Source organism: Taudactylus pleione, unplaced genomic scaffold (assembly GCF_031769625.1).
Source record: "Taudactylus pleione unplaced genomic scaffold, aTauple2 ptg000573l, whole genome shotgun sequence".
In the NCBI taxonomy this organism is placed as follows: Eukaryota; Metazoa; Chordata; class Amphibia; order Anura; family Myobatrachidae; genus Taudactylus; species Taudactylus pleione.
The window spans coordinates 2,463,620-2,482,401 of record NW_028284975.1 but is presented as its reverse complement, the minus strand read 5'-3'; the positions used below and the strand labels follow the sequence as shown (position 1 = coordinate 2,482,401).

Genomic DNA, 18,782 nt, shown 5'->3' with positions numbered 1-18,782 from the left:
GAACGAGGATCACATATATGGATCGGATGCTGTGTCCATAGATGCACCTAGGATCATTAATGCATGCAGGAAGCATGACACCTCCTGCTGCACTAACATATTAGAAAGGACGGAATTGCAAATCTGCTTGTGTGTGGCTTTGTAATTCCATCCTGTGCTGAATCAGGCCCTGAGTAAGGACCTTTATGATAATGTAACTTATTATAGTAAAGCCACCTATTCTTAAAATGAGATAAGCAATAAAAATATGGTACCAGCATGCAATAATAAGACAAATGTTTCATATTTTTCATTTTATTTTACAGATCATTACCATCCTACAGCTACTTCTAGCAAATTATTACCTTCTGTCATTCTGACTACACAAAGAATGTCAAACACTACATCAAGCATCACTACAATCACACCAAGAGGTAATTTGGTTGCTGTCAGTGATATATGCAACAGTAAAAATATTATATACTCCAAATAAACTATTGTAGATGTACAGTAGTTTATTACCTTGCCAACCTTTTTACCATCTGTGACAATAATAATATATTGGGTGTTAAGTAGAATGATGGCTGCAATAGGTCTAACACCTTGAAATCATTCTTCCTATCCTAAAAGTGGACCTACTGAAAATATGTTACAAAAACATCATGGTGGCCATTACAAACACTATTCCTACCTACAGTTTCTATTTACTTTCTGGCTATTCTTTTAACACTGAACTCTTCCTTCTTTGCTTAAATAGACAAATTAAAACGTTAATTGAAAAGTTTTTTTATTTAATTTTATTTTAAATACAGTTGATCATAAAAATAATTCTAGCAGTATTTTCTGCACACCAGCATGCAATCAGGTGGGAATAAATGGGAGTCTGTTGGAAATAGTAGTAACGGCTGTTAACTACTGAAACTTTAGACTAAGCTAACAAAAATAACAGTGATCTTCACGTGTGGATAAGGGGTTTTACTATATATTACTTTCCCCTGATAACAGGACAAGCGGCTACACATATATTTGCTATGGAGAATTATTATTTTTGCTATATCTGCCATGGAGAAATGACTACCTTTAGTAGCCATAATCTGCACAAATTACACAAATAATAAATAAAACACTTGTTAGCATTATTAGGATATATCTCTATAGCCCTTGAGTGCCTGTTATAAATATATGACCAAGGATTTCAGAATTTATTTAACCTTTTCTGTCCTGGGTAAATGCATGTGAACAACTTATAATACAAACAGCTAATATAGGCCCTCATTCAGAGCCACTCGCAAACAGCAGTACGCTCATTGCGTTCCGATGTTGAATAACCGCGCATGCGTCGGTGTAACACTGCGCATGTGCGTACGGCAGATTGCGAGCTTTTTTGGTCTCGTTCGTCAAATAGCGTACAGGAAGTGACATGTCAAATGTGATTGACAGACCAGGGCGTTTTTGGGTGTTGACGGGGGTGGAGATGGAAAAACGCAGGCGTGGCGAGGCGTTTTTGGGGCGTACATACATTAGCAGATGCGAGCGTAAAATGTGTTTGGACCGACTCATACGTCACTGGATGATCCTCTTTCCCTTCAAAATGCTCGCACAGCTTAGGGTCTGGATTACTCGACCACATTGGCGATGGCCTTCTCCTCCGTCCCGGGACTCCACGATGTTGTTGCGATTAATCGCGGGAGGTCCGAAAAGCATTTAGTGTTGTATTGAAAACCGGCTTGGTATGTGTTTTGAAATCTGTTTTTTGGGATAGCACAAAACCGTACGCAGGTGGAAATCAGAGCTGCTAATGTCAGGATGACACAATCAATTTGCGTACATTTGTGGGGGTTTATTTTGGCCTCAATTTGGTGGTTAGGGCCTATTGTAACAATAATGTCATCATGTTTTAATTTTCTCACCATTTTATTTTTGCCTCTTGAATTTGCCTCATTATATGAATTTTTAAACGTTCCTTAAAGAGCCCTTTTTTTAAAAAAAAATTTATATTTTTTTTGGCAAGTTTTTGCCTTTTGGGCCAGGATTAAATGTAACCCATTTGTACAATAATTTCACAATACAATGTCAGATTTTTGGTGTCAATTTATTGGTCAAACCAAAAATAAATTAATAAAAAATTTGGGGACATCTTTTTTTGGCAAAGATCAGTCCCAAAATCAAACAAATTGGCCCAACATAACTGTTGACATAAACATACAACAAAAAATTAAAAACATTTCACAAGAAAGGAGAGGGAAGTTTTGACCAGAAAGGAATATGAGCCAAGCACAGAAGGATTGTGGGAAAAGTCGCCATTGCTGTCACCGTTTTTTCACCCGTTTGGATGGGGAGGGAGGGCGCCAGACCGGGTCCGGGATGTCATCGGGCTGGCCTGTCCAGAGGCAGATGTTGTGGCCTCTGGACTAGGCACAGGGCTAGGCACATTTGGAGGATTGGCTGATGTTGTGCCAGAGGTGGAGGATCCTGATGTTCCGGCAGGAAGGGAGGTCGGCTCCACCATGTGCTGGCGAACGAGCTGCTCCAGGGCATTGGCGATGCGGATGTTGGCCCAGGTATTTTCCGCCTGGGCCTGACCAATGGTCACGTTGGCCACAGCATTTTGCTCCAGGGCCTCAGCCACCCGTAGCAGACTGGCGTCCATCCTCTGCAGAATCTCCGTATGGAAATCCGATTTGAAATTGAGTTCTGTGAGGAGGGACACTGCCTGCGAGGGGGATTGCCCTGGACTGGCTTCTGCAGGGTCCTCAGCCGGATGTACTGGTTCCTCCCCTGCCGAGCCAGCAGAAATTCGGCGGCCAAGGCTCCCCTCTGGAGCAGACTCATCCGCCTGTGTCTCTGTTAGGAAAAAAGAGAAAAGACTCACATTAGAATCTACATATTGGCACAATAACATTTCAGAGTTGGTGACATCAAAAGATTTACCTGGGACAACATGAGGAGCCGCAAAGTCTGGCATGTCCGTATCCATGTTGGACACGCCAAACACCTCCACAGGCTGCACACACCCCTGTGCCAGCTCTTCTAAATCCGTCAACTCCAATGACACAGGGGTGGGAACCCCACCTGTCCCCCTTGCATGCCTAGCCCTGTCCGCGAGTTTTTGCTTTAGGCGATATTTGAAGTCGCCCCATCTGTGGGAAAAAATGGAAGCCATTATCCTTTTGTTTAAAATGGTGTTTGTTTTTAGGGGGGGCAAGTGTTTACTTACCGCCGTTTGACATCCCGGGCTAGACGGATATAATCACCCACCCTATTGACAGCAACGGCTACCTCTTCCCACATTCTCCCCTTCTGGCTTGGACTCATATTCCTGTCTGCCTGTGGCAGGATGTCCACACACTTCTGTATCAAAACCTCCATCTCCTTTCTTGTGAAATGTGGCTGCCTTTTTTTTTTGGCAGCTTTGGCCGGAATACTGGGCCCAGCAGCCTCTTCCATGTCATCCTCCTCACCTATTTGTGTAAATATTCAGATTTCACAAATTCACAACTTGCCCAATCTTATGTTTCAAATTAATCATTGATACAAAATGCATGAAAGACTTACCGCCTGACTCTTGGGCATTGTTTCCCTGGTCTGTCGCCATGTCTGAGGTCCAAACAACAAATACACCAGAATTTTAATGTGTTTTCGTGACGTATTTATACATGCGTCCTTATTTTGCGGCCGCATCATTGATTGTGCGTTCCTATGATCCCTCCTTAATTTGTGCGGGAAACGAAACACTATTTATGGCTTGGTGTGTCTCGAGTCGAGGTGGCGTTTTTGGATTGTTGGAGGTTACCTTGGTTGGAGTTTCTTGTTTGCGGATAAAGGAGTTGGCGTTTGGAGTTTATTTTGTTTGCTAGATTTGCGTTTTTATTTTCCGTTCTCTATTTTGGTTGTTTTTTTATGGCCTCGTTTCTTGATTTGGTAAGTTTTGTGAAGTCTAACTTTTGTTCAATTGTTGTTTCTTCTTGTTTTTAATTTTTGGATCCATAATTTCATATATTTTAGCTTTTTATTAATTTCGGACCCAAAGACCTTTTGATTTGGACTCTTATATATTTGCTCTTGGTAAGTCCATTTTTTATCTTGTATTTGTGAACTAATTAGCGCATTTTTCTCAGTTTGTATAGTGACTTGTATTTGCGAACTAATTAGCGCATTTTTACTACTTTCTATTGTGACTTGTATTTGCGAACTAATTAGCGCATTTTTACTACTTACTATTGTGACTTGTATTTGCGAACTAATTAGCGCATTTTTACTACTTACTATTGTGACTTGTATTTGCGAACTAATTAGCGCATTTTTACTACTTACTATTGTGACTTGTATTTGCGAACTAATTAGCGCATTTTTACTACTTACTATTGTGACTTGTATTTGCAAACTAATTAGCGCATTTTTACTACTTACTATTGTGACTTGTATTTGCGAACTAATTAACGCATTTTTACTACTTACTATTGTGACTTGTATTTGCGAACTAATTAGCGCATTTTTACTACTTACTATTGTGACTTGTATTTGCGAACTAATTAGCGCATTTTTCTCAGTTTGTTTATTAACTTGTATTTGCGAACTAATTAGCGCATTTTTAAATGCTTATTAATCCTGTAAAAATTTTTGTGGTTGCCCTTTCGCTTTTTTGGCAAACATTTCAACCCATTTTGATGTACTGTGTGCAATGTCGTTTTTCTCTTTTGCCAAATGTGTTTCGCATATTTTAAGTTTTGTCTAGCACAAAATTTAGAAACATAAATGCACAGAGTGAAATTTGTCAAATTATTTTTGTGATTAATTTCAGTTTGGACGTATCATGACAATACCCCGGCATGTAAGCAGCAATGGATGCTATCATCAAGCTAAGTTGTTTTTAATTTTCTTTTGGGGTGGGTCCAAAGCCTTACGTTCCAATCTTGCCATTTCAGGTTGATCTTGGGCGGATTGTTCTGGCCATGCTCCCGGAAGCCGACCAACCTCAATCTCGTCCCAGGCGTAGGCATCGTAGGCGTGCAAGGCCCCAGATATTTCAAACACGTGTCACCCTTTTTGGAATGCCCGATGATGAGGTTTTAAGACGCTACCGTCTTCCTCCCAAAATCATCATAGACACTCTCTCATTAATAGAGAGTGATCTTGAGCGGCAAATTGACAGTCCAACAGCAATACCACCACTGACGCAAATTATGGCGGTGTTACATTTCTGTGCCTCAGGATCGTTTCAAACAACGGTGGGAATAGTGGCGGGCATCTCACAATCCTCCTTTTCCCGGATCCTGAGGGCAGTGATGGAGGCACTTTTCAAGCACCTCCATCATTTTATTAAAATGCCTTTGGATATGGGTGCCCTTAGTGTGGCCAAGGCCAATTTTTACCAAATAGCTGGCTTCCCACACATCATAGGGGTTGTGGATGGTACTCACATACCACTTCAGCCTCCATTACGGCTGGAGGCCATATTTCAAAACAGGAAACACTATCACTCCCTGAATGTAATGGTGGTATGTGATGCCTCCCTCCAGATCCTGTCCCTGAATGCAAAATTACCAGGAAGTGCACATGACTCCTTCGTCATCCGGCAATCAGGGATATGGCACAAATTAACCAACCTACAAGCTGGTGATGCGTGGCTTCTGGGTAAGTGTAGACCTTTAGTACATAACAATGTTAAGCTTGATACACAGTGATCCTGATGTTGTCTATTCTTTTTCACAGGAGACAGTGGATACCCTTGCATGCCCTGGCTGCTCACTCCTTATTTGGCTCCCACACCAGGTCCACAAAGTGAGTTTAATACCGCACTTACAGCCACCAGGCAAGTGGTGGAGCGCTGTATCGGCCTTTTAAAAGGCCGATTCAGATGCCTCCACCGCTCTGGTGGCGAGCTCATGTATTTGCCGGATATGGTTTCGAAAATTGTGGTCCTGTGTGGGATCTTTCACAACATCACCATAAGGAGTGGTGTTCCAATGCAGCCAGAGGATGCCTTACCTGAGGATGGCCCCCCCGAGGTTGGTCGGAGGTCAGTATGTGGGGGGGCCATACGCGATGATGTGGTGGCCCGATATTTTAGGTAATTATTGACCAAACAACAGTGTGTATACCCAATGTGTTACGGTTTTTTAACGTTCATCTTTTTTTATATTAATTCTTGCACCATCTTCTGTTTGTTTGCATAATCTTTGGCACTCCCACGATGACTACTTCCTGCTACCCTTCAAAAACCTTTATGTTGAAACTTCGGGAATATATTCTGACACCAATATTGCAACGCCATATTTTTGAAATCATGTGGGCATGGACCTTCGTCAACCAGTTCTTGATTTGTTGTGTGTTTGTTTAGTGTTTTTGGTATGTGGTGTTTTTCTGATTATCACTGTGTGTTTTGTTTGTGAGTGACCACTTTGTATTTTGATTTCTGTTGTGAATAAATATTTGGAGAGTGTACTTTGTTTCCTTTTTGGGCACGTTAGAAGCAAGTGTAAACAAACTCCCAAACGTTAATTTTACCTAAGGGGTAACCCAGTAATGAAGCAAGTGGAGCTAAAATGTAATATGTTTTCGGGGTACTAACCAACACAACAAGGAATCGTGTACAATCAGTTGCCTTCGTAAGATTGTCCGAAGCAGTTTGGCCACCAAATAGGAACCTGAAAAATGGTGTAAACTATCATGTTGACCACCACAAGAAAGGAAAATGACATTGGTACTGGGAGGTGTTTCTTGTGCCTGTTTGCATTCAAAATACAACACACAATCTGTAGTGAGATTCTGTGGCAAACCTTGCTTGAAGAGTCTACTTATGTCACTGTAAAGAATCTTGGATTTACTCCAAACGCATGAGACAGAGCTTGATTTAAAACTGATTTATTAAGAAACAATTTGAAAAAAAATAACAAAAAAAAACTAATTCCTAAGGAGGACCAACAGATGGTCAAGGCCCTGCATAAGCCCGGTGACCTGCTCCCGCATACGGCCCACACAATTCACTAGCTCTTCCCGACGCCTCTGTTCCTCTGTGGGTGACAAAAGTTTGGGGATTAATAAATCGATAATGAAGCAACATTCTAAAAAAACACAAAACAAGCAAACCAAAACTTACAAGCTTGTGGGCCAAAAAAACATTACACGGATAAAACCCAGCACCCCAAAATGTCTAAGGGCAAAAATACAAGGGCCCTAAAAAAAGGCACACAGGTGTGATATGTGTATGGTGACATCAGCAGGAACAGGTAAAGACAACCCCCAAAAATACCCTAAGGCGACAAAAAGTCAAAAAAAATGGGGACGACACATGATTACATACAAACAGTTTGTGGTGTCCAAAATAAACTTTAAAAACATACCGTTCTCCAAAACCACAGAGCCAGAAGCCACTCCCTGGACCACCTCGGAGGTGGCTACATTCCCCAACCCTAGGGGCAAGGTGTTTTCGGAATCCTGGGAGGGGGTATTTGGAGGAGGGACGGATGGAGGAGAGGGGGAATTGGGCTGGAGGGGAAGAAGGCCTGAAATTTCGGCCACAGGGTCTGGGGAGGAGGGGGTAATAGAGGAATTGGGGGTTGGAGAGAGGGGCCGGGACCGGCGTCTTGTGTGGCGATGCCACCGTAGTGTTTGCTGTGCCCCTAAAAAATGACAAAAATATTGTGGTTAGTTTCAACAGGAATCCAAAAAAAAAAAAAAAAATGACTCAATAGGACAGACATGAAAACATGCACATGCAGATATGACTACAATGACTCAATAGGACAGACATGAAAACATGCACATGCAGATATGACTACAATGACTCAATAGGACAGACATGAAAACATGCACATGCAGATATGACTACAATGACTCAATAGGACAGACATGAAAACATGCACATGCAGATATGACTACAATGACTCAATAGGACAGACATGAAAACATGCACATGCAGATATGACTACAATGACTCAATAGGACAGACATGAAAACATGCACACGCAGTTAGGGCCCACAAGATAAACTTGAAAACCACAGTCCAGAACACTTACTTTCCGCAATCTGCATGCGAAAGCATGCCAGCAAGCAGGGCGTCCGCCGGTGCAGGTCCGACCACCTGCACTCCAGCTGGCCAATATGTCGGCGTGAGCCAAAGGAGCGCAGGCGTCGACGTACCTCCGCATATGCTTAACGCTTGCGCCTATTGGAGATGGGTGGAGGCTGACTGGTGATCCTCCTGTCCATCACCTCCGTCAGCACCAGCAGTTCGCGCCTGGTGAATGCGGCGGATCTCATGATGGCAATGGTGTTTTTTTGACAAAATATTTTTAATAAAGCACCACAAAAAATTTTGATTGGCTAATGTATTTGGGAAATTAACAGGACAAATTCTATTGGTTAGAGTATGAGTCATGTGTTCGACAGGGCCACAAATCTCTTGAGAGTTATGATAGGCTTGATGCAGTGACATGCGTAAGCAAATTTAAATAAAGAAATGAACCACAGAAAAATTGTGGGGAGACAAACAAATAGAACAATTGTTTAATTGGGGCTAACATGTCTTTTGAACAATAAAAGCGAACGTATTCGTATACGTATTCTGCGAGCAAATACAAACACGGACAAGATTAAAGTTTATTGCATTGTGTTGAAAAAAAAAAAATTAAGCTAATTGATACATTGATTGCCATGATACGATTGAGGGAGGTAGGCCGAAAAAATGAGCAGGTAATCGGAATCTGACAGTCCCACTTCCGGTTTGTACTTGTGCGTGCGTTCCCTTCAAGCCATTTCGGGGATGTACGCTCGCTATTTGGCACGCTCGTTAGTTAGAGGAGGGGTCGCCTGAGTTTGGGGCGGATTTTTAGCTGCGTACGAAAATACGAGCGAGTGCTTGAATTTAAATATTTTTTTACGTACGCCGAACGTGCGTACGCCCACTTGCGAGTGGGTCTGAATCAGGGCCATAGCCCCAGGATTTCAGAATTGATTTAACCCTTTCTGTCTGGGTTAAATGGATGTGAACAACTAATAATACAAACAGCCAAATACAGCCCGCACGTGAAATTACCGCTCCTGACTGTATTAATTCTCTCCACGGAGAAACGCTATCTTTATAGCCCTTGTGTAACTGTATTAAATATATGTCCAAGGATTTCAGAATTGGTTTAACCCTTTCTGTCTTGGTTAAATACGTGTGAATTAACAATCTTAACAGCTAATACAGCCTAAGGATAAGCTGTCGCTCCTGACTATGTATTATACCTATAATATAGAATAGGAATATAGAATAATATAAGTATTCCAACATAATTATACTATACAGTGAAATATGAATTATTATCACATAAAAATCTTTGAATATACCGGTATGTGTTATAAACAGTATAATGTGCGAGTACACAGCCTTGACTGAACGATAAACAGCCAGGCTTTGAATTAGCTACATCTTTGGCTGAGAATAATTTCTAGTTGGATACTTTTGTGTCTTTAAAACCAGACAGCAAATATATAAATTTTTTCAAAGAAGGGATACATATTTTGAAACACACACAGTGACTATACTAAAACAGACTAATAAATAAAGACAGCACACAGCTTTGGTTTTAAACAATTCTTTATTCACTTAAGAAACTTCTTTTCTTTATCACTCTATACTTCTATAATTTTAACAAATCATATTTCACTTGATGACCTTATTTAAGGGTAGATAATTATCATATAAAAATACCTCTGGTCACTTATAATAATAGAGTAGGACCCTTATACTATTATTATATATAGGCCAAAAGATATTGGTCTTTTTAAGGCATACCTAATAAAAAAAGTTTATATATATATATATATATATATATATGTAAATGTTACCCGAGGATGTGAGTGCACCTGATAAAACTGATTATCTTTCTTTTTTGAAAATTTTGGAAATAATCTTCCCCCTGAAGCACTGCGCTATTATACTGGCCCAGGTGTGGGGAATTACTACGTTTACTGTAATATTATGTTAGCAAATCTGTCTACACAAGCTATTCATTCAGTTGTGTGACAAGCTGGACTAGCCAGCTGCAGGCTTTATCTCCCATTATGGGCTGGGTTTAATTAAAACTAATTAATGTATCCGTAATATAGTGTTTTTTTCTGACTGGTCTATCATCACTGCTTTATTTCAGCTGATATTGTTGGCACTCAGCAACGCTTTCTGGAATAATAATTGGAACAGTAAACAGAGCACAATATTTGTAAAGGAGTGGGATTTCCATCCATCTTTACAGATTTCAGGTGCTCAATTAGTGTATATGTACATTATGTATGACTAATTGTCTTTTGGGTTAGGAGTAGGCTTTGTGAGGCACCTGTCCTTTCCAGCAGAGTTTGGGGATGGTCTGATAATGATTAAAGTGACAATATTAGTCTATTATAGTACATACTAAAACTGTTTAAAGACATTTTTGAAATGTATGACAACTCCACATCTGTTGCTATTTCACAGTGATCTATAACTCTGTGTGCACTTTAAAAAATAGTGAGCTGTAGAACAGTGGTACTCTGCTTCCAGGATTGTCCAGCCAGCTACTCCTGTTCTCCTGCAACCTTTTATTATAATTAAACCCACTTCCTTGTGCTTAATACTTCTCTCAAGTCTAATTTTCCCTACACCCGATACCCTCATCCCAGAAACATCTCACCAGCTCCCACTTATCTCAGCTCATAGTGCTCTGTAGTGGTAGGAAGGTGCACTGTTGGATCACATGGTTTAAGCATGTGGCCTTAGGAACTGCAAAACCACTCCCACCCCAAATGTGACCTGGTTATTATTTTATATCACTTAGGGTAGATTACTTTTCATCACTGAGGCTAAGCTACTTTGGATATATATTTACCAGTGTTATTTGTTAAAAATAATTATTTAATAAGATATATACAGAACCATATATGTACATGTAGTCTGTATGAGATATACAATCAGGATGAAAGACAGATACTTTTAAAACACTGTATGTCATAACATTTCAAGTAACAGCAATTGTAATCCATTATATATTATTATGAAGTGAGGAAATGAGATAAGAAATAAGGAGGGAGGAGGTTAGGGTATGGTAAGGGGAGGGAAGAGGAGGATGAGAAGTAGGAGCCATTTGAAGCAATCAGGGGAACATTAAAAATAACCCATAAAGTACCTTGATAAAGCATGATTGATCTTATTGTTTGGTATTACTTATGAAAAGGAAGTATTAGTTTGACGTTAATGGCTCACATAATATAGTATGAGATTAATGGTCACAATTTATTTTCTGACAATCCAGTAGCAATAACAGGTACTCATTATTACAATATTTAGGGATCTATGTAAAAATACTTCATGGTAAGGCCGCTTTTCTCATACCTCTTGTCACCTTCTCACCTGATAAATTCTACCTCTGTTATACCGGCCTGAAGTGGTAAGGGTTAAGTTACTGCTTCACAAGGTCAGTGTGAGGGGATATGCACAAGAAGTCCACTTCATTCGAGTTTTCTCTCCTCTCCATCTCCGTGCTATCTATCACCTCCTGGCTCTTCCTCACAATTCCTTAACTATATTTCTATCTTGCTTTGTTACTCCCTTTCCTCTGATTTACCCACTCATTATCTGTGACTCCAACATCCCTCTAATCCCTAAACCACAATGTCTGCTTGCATGTTGCTCACCTCTTCAGCCACTCACCTCTGATACATTCTCAAACCACTGTAAATGCTCTCATTACCTGATCATCAAGAAATTCTCTCTTGACCTAAATTCTCTCTCCAGTTACTGTCCCATCATTTTTCTCCCTTTTCCCTGAAAATTATATACAGTACAATTACATAACCCTCTTTCTCTCTGTTTACTCTCTACTTTACCCTCTAGAGGCTTCCACCCTCCCCATTCTACTAAAACAGTGCTTACTAAAGTGACCAATTGCCTGCTCAACGCTAAAACTAAGGGCCTCTTCTCCATATTCTCTTCAGCCTTTATCCACCTTTTTATCCTCAAAACTCTTCATTTCTTCTGCCTTCCCAAAACGGTCCTCCTCTGGTTCTCCTCCTACCTTTCCAAATGCTCCCTTAGTGTCTCCACTTATACAGTATCCTCTCCTCCACTCCCTCTTTCTGTGTAAGTTTCATAAGGCTTTGTCCTGGGGCCCCTTGCTCTTGCTATACCTCTTCTCATGATGAACACATATGCTATTTCATCTCCAATACCACCTTTACACTGGAGACACACAAATCTACCTCTCCTCATCTGACCTATCTTCTGTTTTCTATGCCTCATTTCCAGCTACCTCTCTGTCATCTCCACCTGGATGTCCCAGTGCTAACTAAAACTTAATATTGACAAAACAAAGCTCATTATCTCCCCACCTCTTAAGTCATTACTCATTCCCTAGTCTTCCACACAGTTGATAATATCTCACTCTCTCCTGTTACTCTAGATCTTTGCTTTGGTATTACTATTGACACCTTTCTCAGCTTGACCCCCCATATACAGTCATTCATCCTATCTTCCTGCCTCCTCTTTCACAACATTGCTATAATATGCCCCTTCCTGACACCAAATGTTGCCAAAACAGTTTTCCACTACATCATCATCTCTGACCTAGATTATTGCAACCTCCTACTGTCTGGATTTCCCAATTTTTGAGGAGTGCCCTCTGCACTGTCTCCTCTTTGCGACAGAGTCACCATAGTAATGGAGGTGTGCCACAGCTTATGCATGACCTCTGGCCCAATGTGCCTTTTGCACATGAGTTCCTTACCATGCATTCTTCTTCTCCCATCCTCCACACAGATAGGATGTACCCCTGAGTGTCTTAGTGAGACTTTACGCCAGATATACTGGTGCCATATATATCTATGGTGATGCCACTATACACCACCATGTCACTGCTGCTGGCCACACTGCAAGTCCCTCTGCCATCACTGAATGTACCTGCAGGTGTGAACTACAAACAACACACACCACCTGCATAAACCCACTCTGTCTCCCATTACATGTTCCTGCACTGTGCTGCATTAACCCTGTGTTGACTCACCTGGTTAATAAACCAATCCCTGTTTAAGCTATTTATCCTGTGGATTGACCCTCCATCACACACCACTGACACCTGCCAACATAGCTTCTGCCAATACCAACTACAGCCATGGCCAAAAGTTTTGAGTATGACACAAGTATTAATGTTGTAAGATTGATCTTTATTTCTTGTTGCTCCACTATACCACTCTGTAAATCCCTCCGCAGGCTCCTTTTTCAGATAGGATTCAGTTTAAGATACTCACCAGCTCTTATCCCTCCTTCCATACATTTGACTTTTTCTGAAGATACATTTTCTCTTCCTTGAACTTAAACCTCTTCTTCCTCCTGGTAATCACCTCACTCTGCTGCATCCAAGACTACACCTGAGCTTCTTCTCACCTGTGGGACTCCCTACTCTGCCTGACCAGGCTCTCCCAACTTTCACTCCTTCAAGTTTTCCCTTTAAACCCAATTCTTCAGTGCTTTCCTCCTTTCTACTTCACTTCTCCTACCTCTTATCCCATCTGTCCATGTCCCTGCAACTTGTACAGTTTCCCTTTACCCCCTCCATATAGATTGTACCCTCTTATGAACAGGGCCCTTTGAACTTTATGTATCTCATCTGTCTCCGTGTGTCTACCCATTCACATACTGTCCATCCTTTGTGCTATCTCTAACTGTATAATTGTTACATTACAATTTGCACATGCTCTGAATTTAATAATTACACAATATAATACCCTCTAATAATAATAGCTACAGATTTGCTTTGCTTTTTCTGCCACTACCTGACACTGTCAACTAATATTAACCCTAAAAACTTTTCATCTGTTTTGCCCAGTGTTATACTGTTTGATGTGTAAGTAGTTATTACCCAGGACTAGGTGTATATTATAACCTACATTTATCCACAATAGATTTAATCTGCTATGTCGCAGCTCAGTTGACCATTCTGTCTAGATTTTTACTACAAGTTACTATCTCTCTTTTTGCTAATAACAACCCTGGTTAGCTTAATGTTATCAGCAAAGTATGGCCACCTTATAGTCTATGTCACCAACAAGGTCATTAATAAGAAAATTAAAAGAGACAGGACCCAATACTGAACATTGTGGTACACCACTGTTACCTATAGCCCATTGTTAGTATGTTCCATTTATAACTATACATTCACTTCTATCTTTTAATCATTTCTCGACCCATGTACATAGTTTTCCCTTAGAGACCTATTACTCACTTATTATGTTTTCTGGAAGTCATGTAATATTTTTGCAAAATTCAAATATATATCATCATTTGCACTACCAACTTCTAGTTCAAACATTTCTCCTTATAGAAATGTTTTATATTTATTAAGCTTAACTAGTCTTTTGTGAAACCAGCTAAGCCATTTTATTGTTCCTCTATAGTATGTGTTACAAGTGCACACTGCTGGCACCATCATTATTAGGCTGCTTTTGCAAACGTGTAACAAATAAATGACAGTACCCTAATTGAACTACATACCACATATGAGAAGCCTTGTTCTGTCTGTCATCTTAATTCAATCGCTTTCTATACTCTTAATTTGAGTGGAATAGCTGTGAAATAAAGCCAGGAATGCAACAGTGATTTTCTCATAATTGGACAGTACACAATTGACTGCCTTGTAAGTCATTTGCTTTATTGTGTTAGCAGCTGCAGTATTATTCAGTCCTAACAAGCAACTTTACAATGTATCCCAAGACACATACTGTACGTTACAATAATATGGCAATAGTGCATAGCCAAGACATTTGCCCTATCAAATAAGAATGAAAACACAAATCATGGTCTAAAGTGTAACAGTAACACTGGAACAGCTGTCAGAATATAGATTTTTTTTTGGCCAACTGGTTCTGAGAATTTAGATCCACATGCAAACCTGCAGCTTTTTATATCATCAGTGAATTTTAGTGGCCAGGGCTAAATCCATTCACTGAAGTGCAGAAAGCTATATTCAATCTTTTGATTGAGATCACCTACAGAGCATACATGAAGGCAGCTATTTTCCGGAATGAAGTAATATCTTTTAGAATGTAGTCTATCAATTTGCTAAGAGCTAGTTACCTACAGTACCATGAGACATTTTGTACCTCATACTTTAATGATGTCACTTTATTACCGGGATATGGGCGGTAGCATTGATTTAGATCACATTTTTGCCTCCTTAGTGAACAATTTTAAATTCGATCATTATACAATTTATAATATAAAACTAACTGAGATGAATATGGAATAACTTATGTGTGAATTCCATTGATGATAAAATGGATAAATACATTTCTGCAGAAGCATAAGTTGAATAAAGAAATGAGAAAAAGGCCAACATTGTTTTACTAAACTTTCATTCAACTGTAAATAAAATGTCACAAACAATCACATTGTAGCAGGGTGTCAATGAATACTTTAAGACCACACAAGCGGCAAAATAATACAGTTTGCATTAATGGTAATTTAAAAAAGAAATTTTACTAAAAGTAAAAGACATCTTTTTTTTATTTACTTCACATTTAAACATAAAAAATATTCAAACAGATGCAATGTTATTCTCCTCTATCTTTTTGATGTGCATGCTATCTCCTATACAGAAATTAAAGGAGATAGCTACAGCCAAACAAATTGCATTATCTGTTGTGATTGTCCATGTGGTTTGGCAGCAGTAGGGCGTACCTGGTGGAAGAGGGTTTGGATGTGAGCCAATCAAGTGATGCCCACATGCATTCATGTGACACCATTTTTGCACCCGATAAGTTCCAATGCCATCAAGCTTCCAGGCCTTTTGTAATAACTGAATTGATTTCTGCTTGGGGAATCCATCTCCTTTAAATTGGCCATATACAGTATTTTGAAATCCAAATTATGTAGCTAAAATATATATTTCTGCATGTTCAAAATCCAATTCATATCAATTTTTTTGATTAGACTGGCTAGAAATTTTGCTGACTGGTGACCACATTTGCGATTTCATGGCACACAGGTCAATAAGAATTCATAGGCCCTTTGTGATCCAGTCATTCTGTTCTGTTGCCCAGTGGCCACCTCTGTTCCATCAGTCACTCCACGAGTGTGACCAAAGTGATTACAGATCTAATTGCAAGATGCCTGGATTAAATGTTGTATGGTAATCTTTGTTGTATTGCTAAACATAGTATAGTGTTGGCATTACAGCATATAATTATTTTGTTTCCTATATAACTTTTAAAAACTACTGTAAATTATGTGCCAATTGGCAAGGGATCAGAAAACTGCTGAATTTACTATGAAGCATATCTCCTATGATACATAGTGGAATTACATTAGATAGCCTTAGGTACCTACACTTGCCAATCCCTGATTTGTTTTAGTAATCATAATGCAATATCAATTTGTCATGCATATAAAATACATATTACATATCAAGCTAAGAGCAAGGGAGGTCTGTTTAAGGCTATTTGATGAAATTACATTTATTAGCTTTTTCCAATGCATGTAGCTAATACTGTATCTATATAAAATTCTACAGAGTTTAACAGTGACTTGCTAGTAATATAAAAGGACAATGATCATTTTTAAATACTTGGAAGGTAATAACCCAAACCTGCCTGTAGGATAAATGTCAACACACCACACCTACAGTAATATTAATTGTGGTTGAACTTCACCTAGAGGACATGTAGGAAATGACTTAATTAGAATTTTTATTCACAACATAAATGCAAAAAAATAAAATAACATGTGTGAAAGATTCCTAAAATAGGTATATGTAGGTATAAGGCAATGACCTGTACAGCATTTAGGGGCCTATTTATCAAAATGGCCCAAGAAGAACAATTTTCTATTGTCACTACAGCAGTGTTCTTCAAAATTCTAACATAAAAAAATTAAAATAAATTTTAAAAACATAATAAAAAGGAATGGGGAAGCTATTGCTGGATATAGCAGCCACCAACAATAGATGGTTATGTCCACTCTCGGTGGTTTAGTTACATTTCAAATAACCCTATAGATAGTACATTTCAGGGTTTCATAAATAGGACCCTTAGACACCATCATAAATAGTAGGTATATGTTTAATAGTGAAAACGATCCGATTTTGGCTTGGATCTTCTATTACCAAGATATTAGTATGTCAAAGTAAGGAGCATTTTTGTTAAAAAAAAATTTTTATATAATCACAAACATATACAATATTCACTATCACAAAATATACAGTATTCTGTTATGTACAAATGACAAAATAAAATGGATAAATCCTTCTGGAAACAATTTAACTTTAGAATGCAAATCAAAGGAATAGTGGAAGTGTAGATAGACATTAGTCCCAATCAGCAGTTGAAAATATAAGTAGTCAATTATGAAAATAAGGGTTAAAAAGAGGGATTGCACCAATTAAAACTATATACATACATATATAAAAATATTATAGCATGATAAAGGACCTTTGTGGTCTGATTCTGCAAATAAACCTGAGTGTTTTTGCAATTGATGATATTGGTGTGCCGTTCTTTTCCTGCTGCTACATTATACTAATTTGGTTCTGGCGCCATCTCCTATAATACCTTTTGCTGGAGTGCCCACTTTCTCCAACTACTTCTATATATACACTCACACATATGTTCTATGTGCAAAACTATGTAACTGCTGCTTTGGGGCTTATTAACATTTGGACACATTTATGTAGGAACTAACCGCAGCTGTTGGGTTGAATCACAGAAGGTGCAGTTAACCTATGAGATTACTATTTTACCAATCACCATAAGCCTGCAAACTGGGAGCTGTGGTTGCTGTGATTGGCTTGGCTTGAGCAGTCACTGAGTTACTTTCTTTACAATTTATCTCTCTACCATCCAACTAATAATCAAATGCCACCAATAACAGCTGCCACTGATTTGGGGAGAAAGAGAAGTAGTTGGAGATGTATCAAACCTTCAAAAGAGGACAAGTGGAGAAGTTGTCCATCTCAACCAATCATTTATCTAATACATTCTATAAAATGATAGGTAGAATTTGATTGGTTGCTATAGGCAACTTCTCCACTTGTCCTCTTTAGAATGTTTGATAAATTTTCCTCTTAGTGAGAAGAGTGGTAGCAGGTTGATCAGATAACAATATAGAGAATTAGTTGGGGGAGTGGGGGCAGAGTGAACAGTAAGAGGGAAAATAGAGGGATTCCCAATATAAAATAGAGATATAGACAAGAGAATAGAAGAATGAGATAGAGAGCCGATAGGACAAAGAAAAGAGGGCCTGATTCATTACAGATCGCAACTGCGATTACGCACACAGAGCAATTGTTGCTTTCTGCGCTTTTGTATACATTGCATTGCGCATGTGCGAACCAGTGCGATTGCAGTGACTACACAGACCCATCGCAGAGTGGGAGGTGATGGGAGTGGTTGGCAAAATGCAGGCATTCCAGCGCATTTGAACGCCATTGCATAGGCATGCATAAATTATCCACTGCAATGCCATACGCAGCTTGACTACTCCCAGCATGCAACAGAGTTAGCAATTCCTGATTAAGGTCAGAGCTTGTACAAGTGTGCGTGAGGCTGCGATGGTACTCGATGTTACCGATGGATTAGCATGCTATCGCAGTGAGACTGCGTGCATAATCGCTATTGCAATTGCAGTTGTGATCCATAATGAATCAGACCTAGAGATGGAAAAAAATAGATGAGGGGAAAAATCCTGTTTAGCCAGTTGAGAAGGACTGGAGGAGAGTGTACTTGATGTAGAAATGTGATGCATCTGTGGCAGATTATGGACCTCATTCAGAGTCGGTCGAAGCGGCCGCATGGTCGTA

General features: G+C 39.4%; 1 protein-coding gene across 4 annotated transcripts in view; it reads left to right on the top strand.

Annotated features, from left to right (window-relative positions):
* EMCN (endomucin) overlaps positions 1-18,782 on the top strand; it is a 202,284-nt gene that overhangs the window by 115,710 nt on the left and 67,792 nt on the right. For all 4 annotated transcript variants that reach the window (XM_088453250.1, XM_088453248.1, XM_088453249.1 and 1 more), the window contains one exon: positions 306-413. In XM_088453250.1, coding sequence (XP_088309376.1) covers positions 306-413 — 108 coding nt within the window. The remainder of the gene's footprint in view (positions 1-305; positions 414-18,782) is intronic.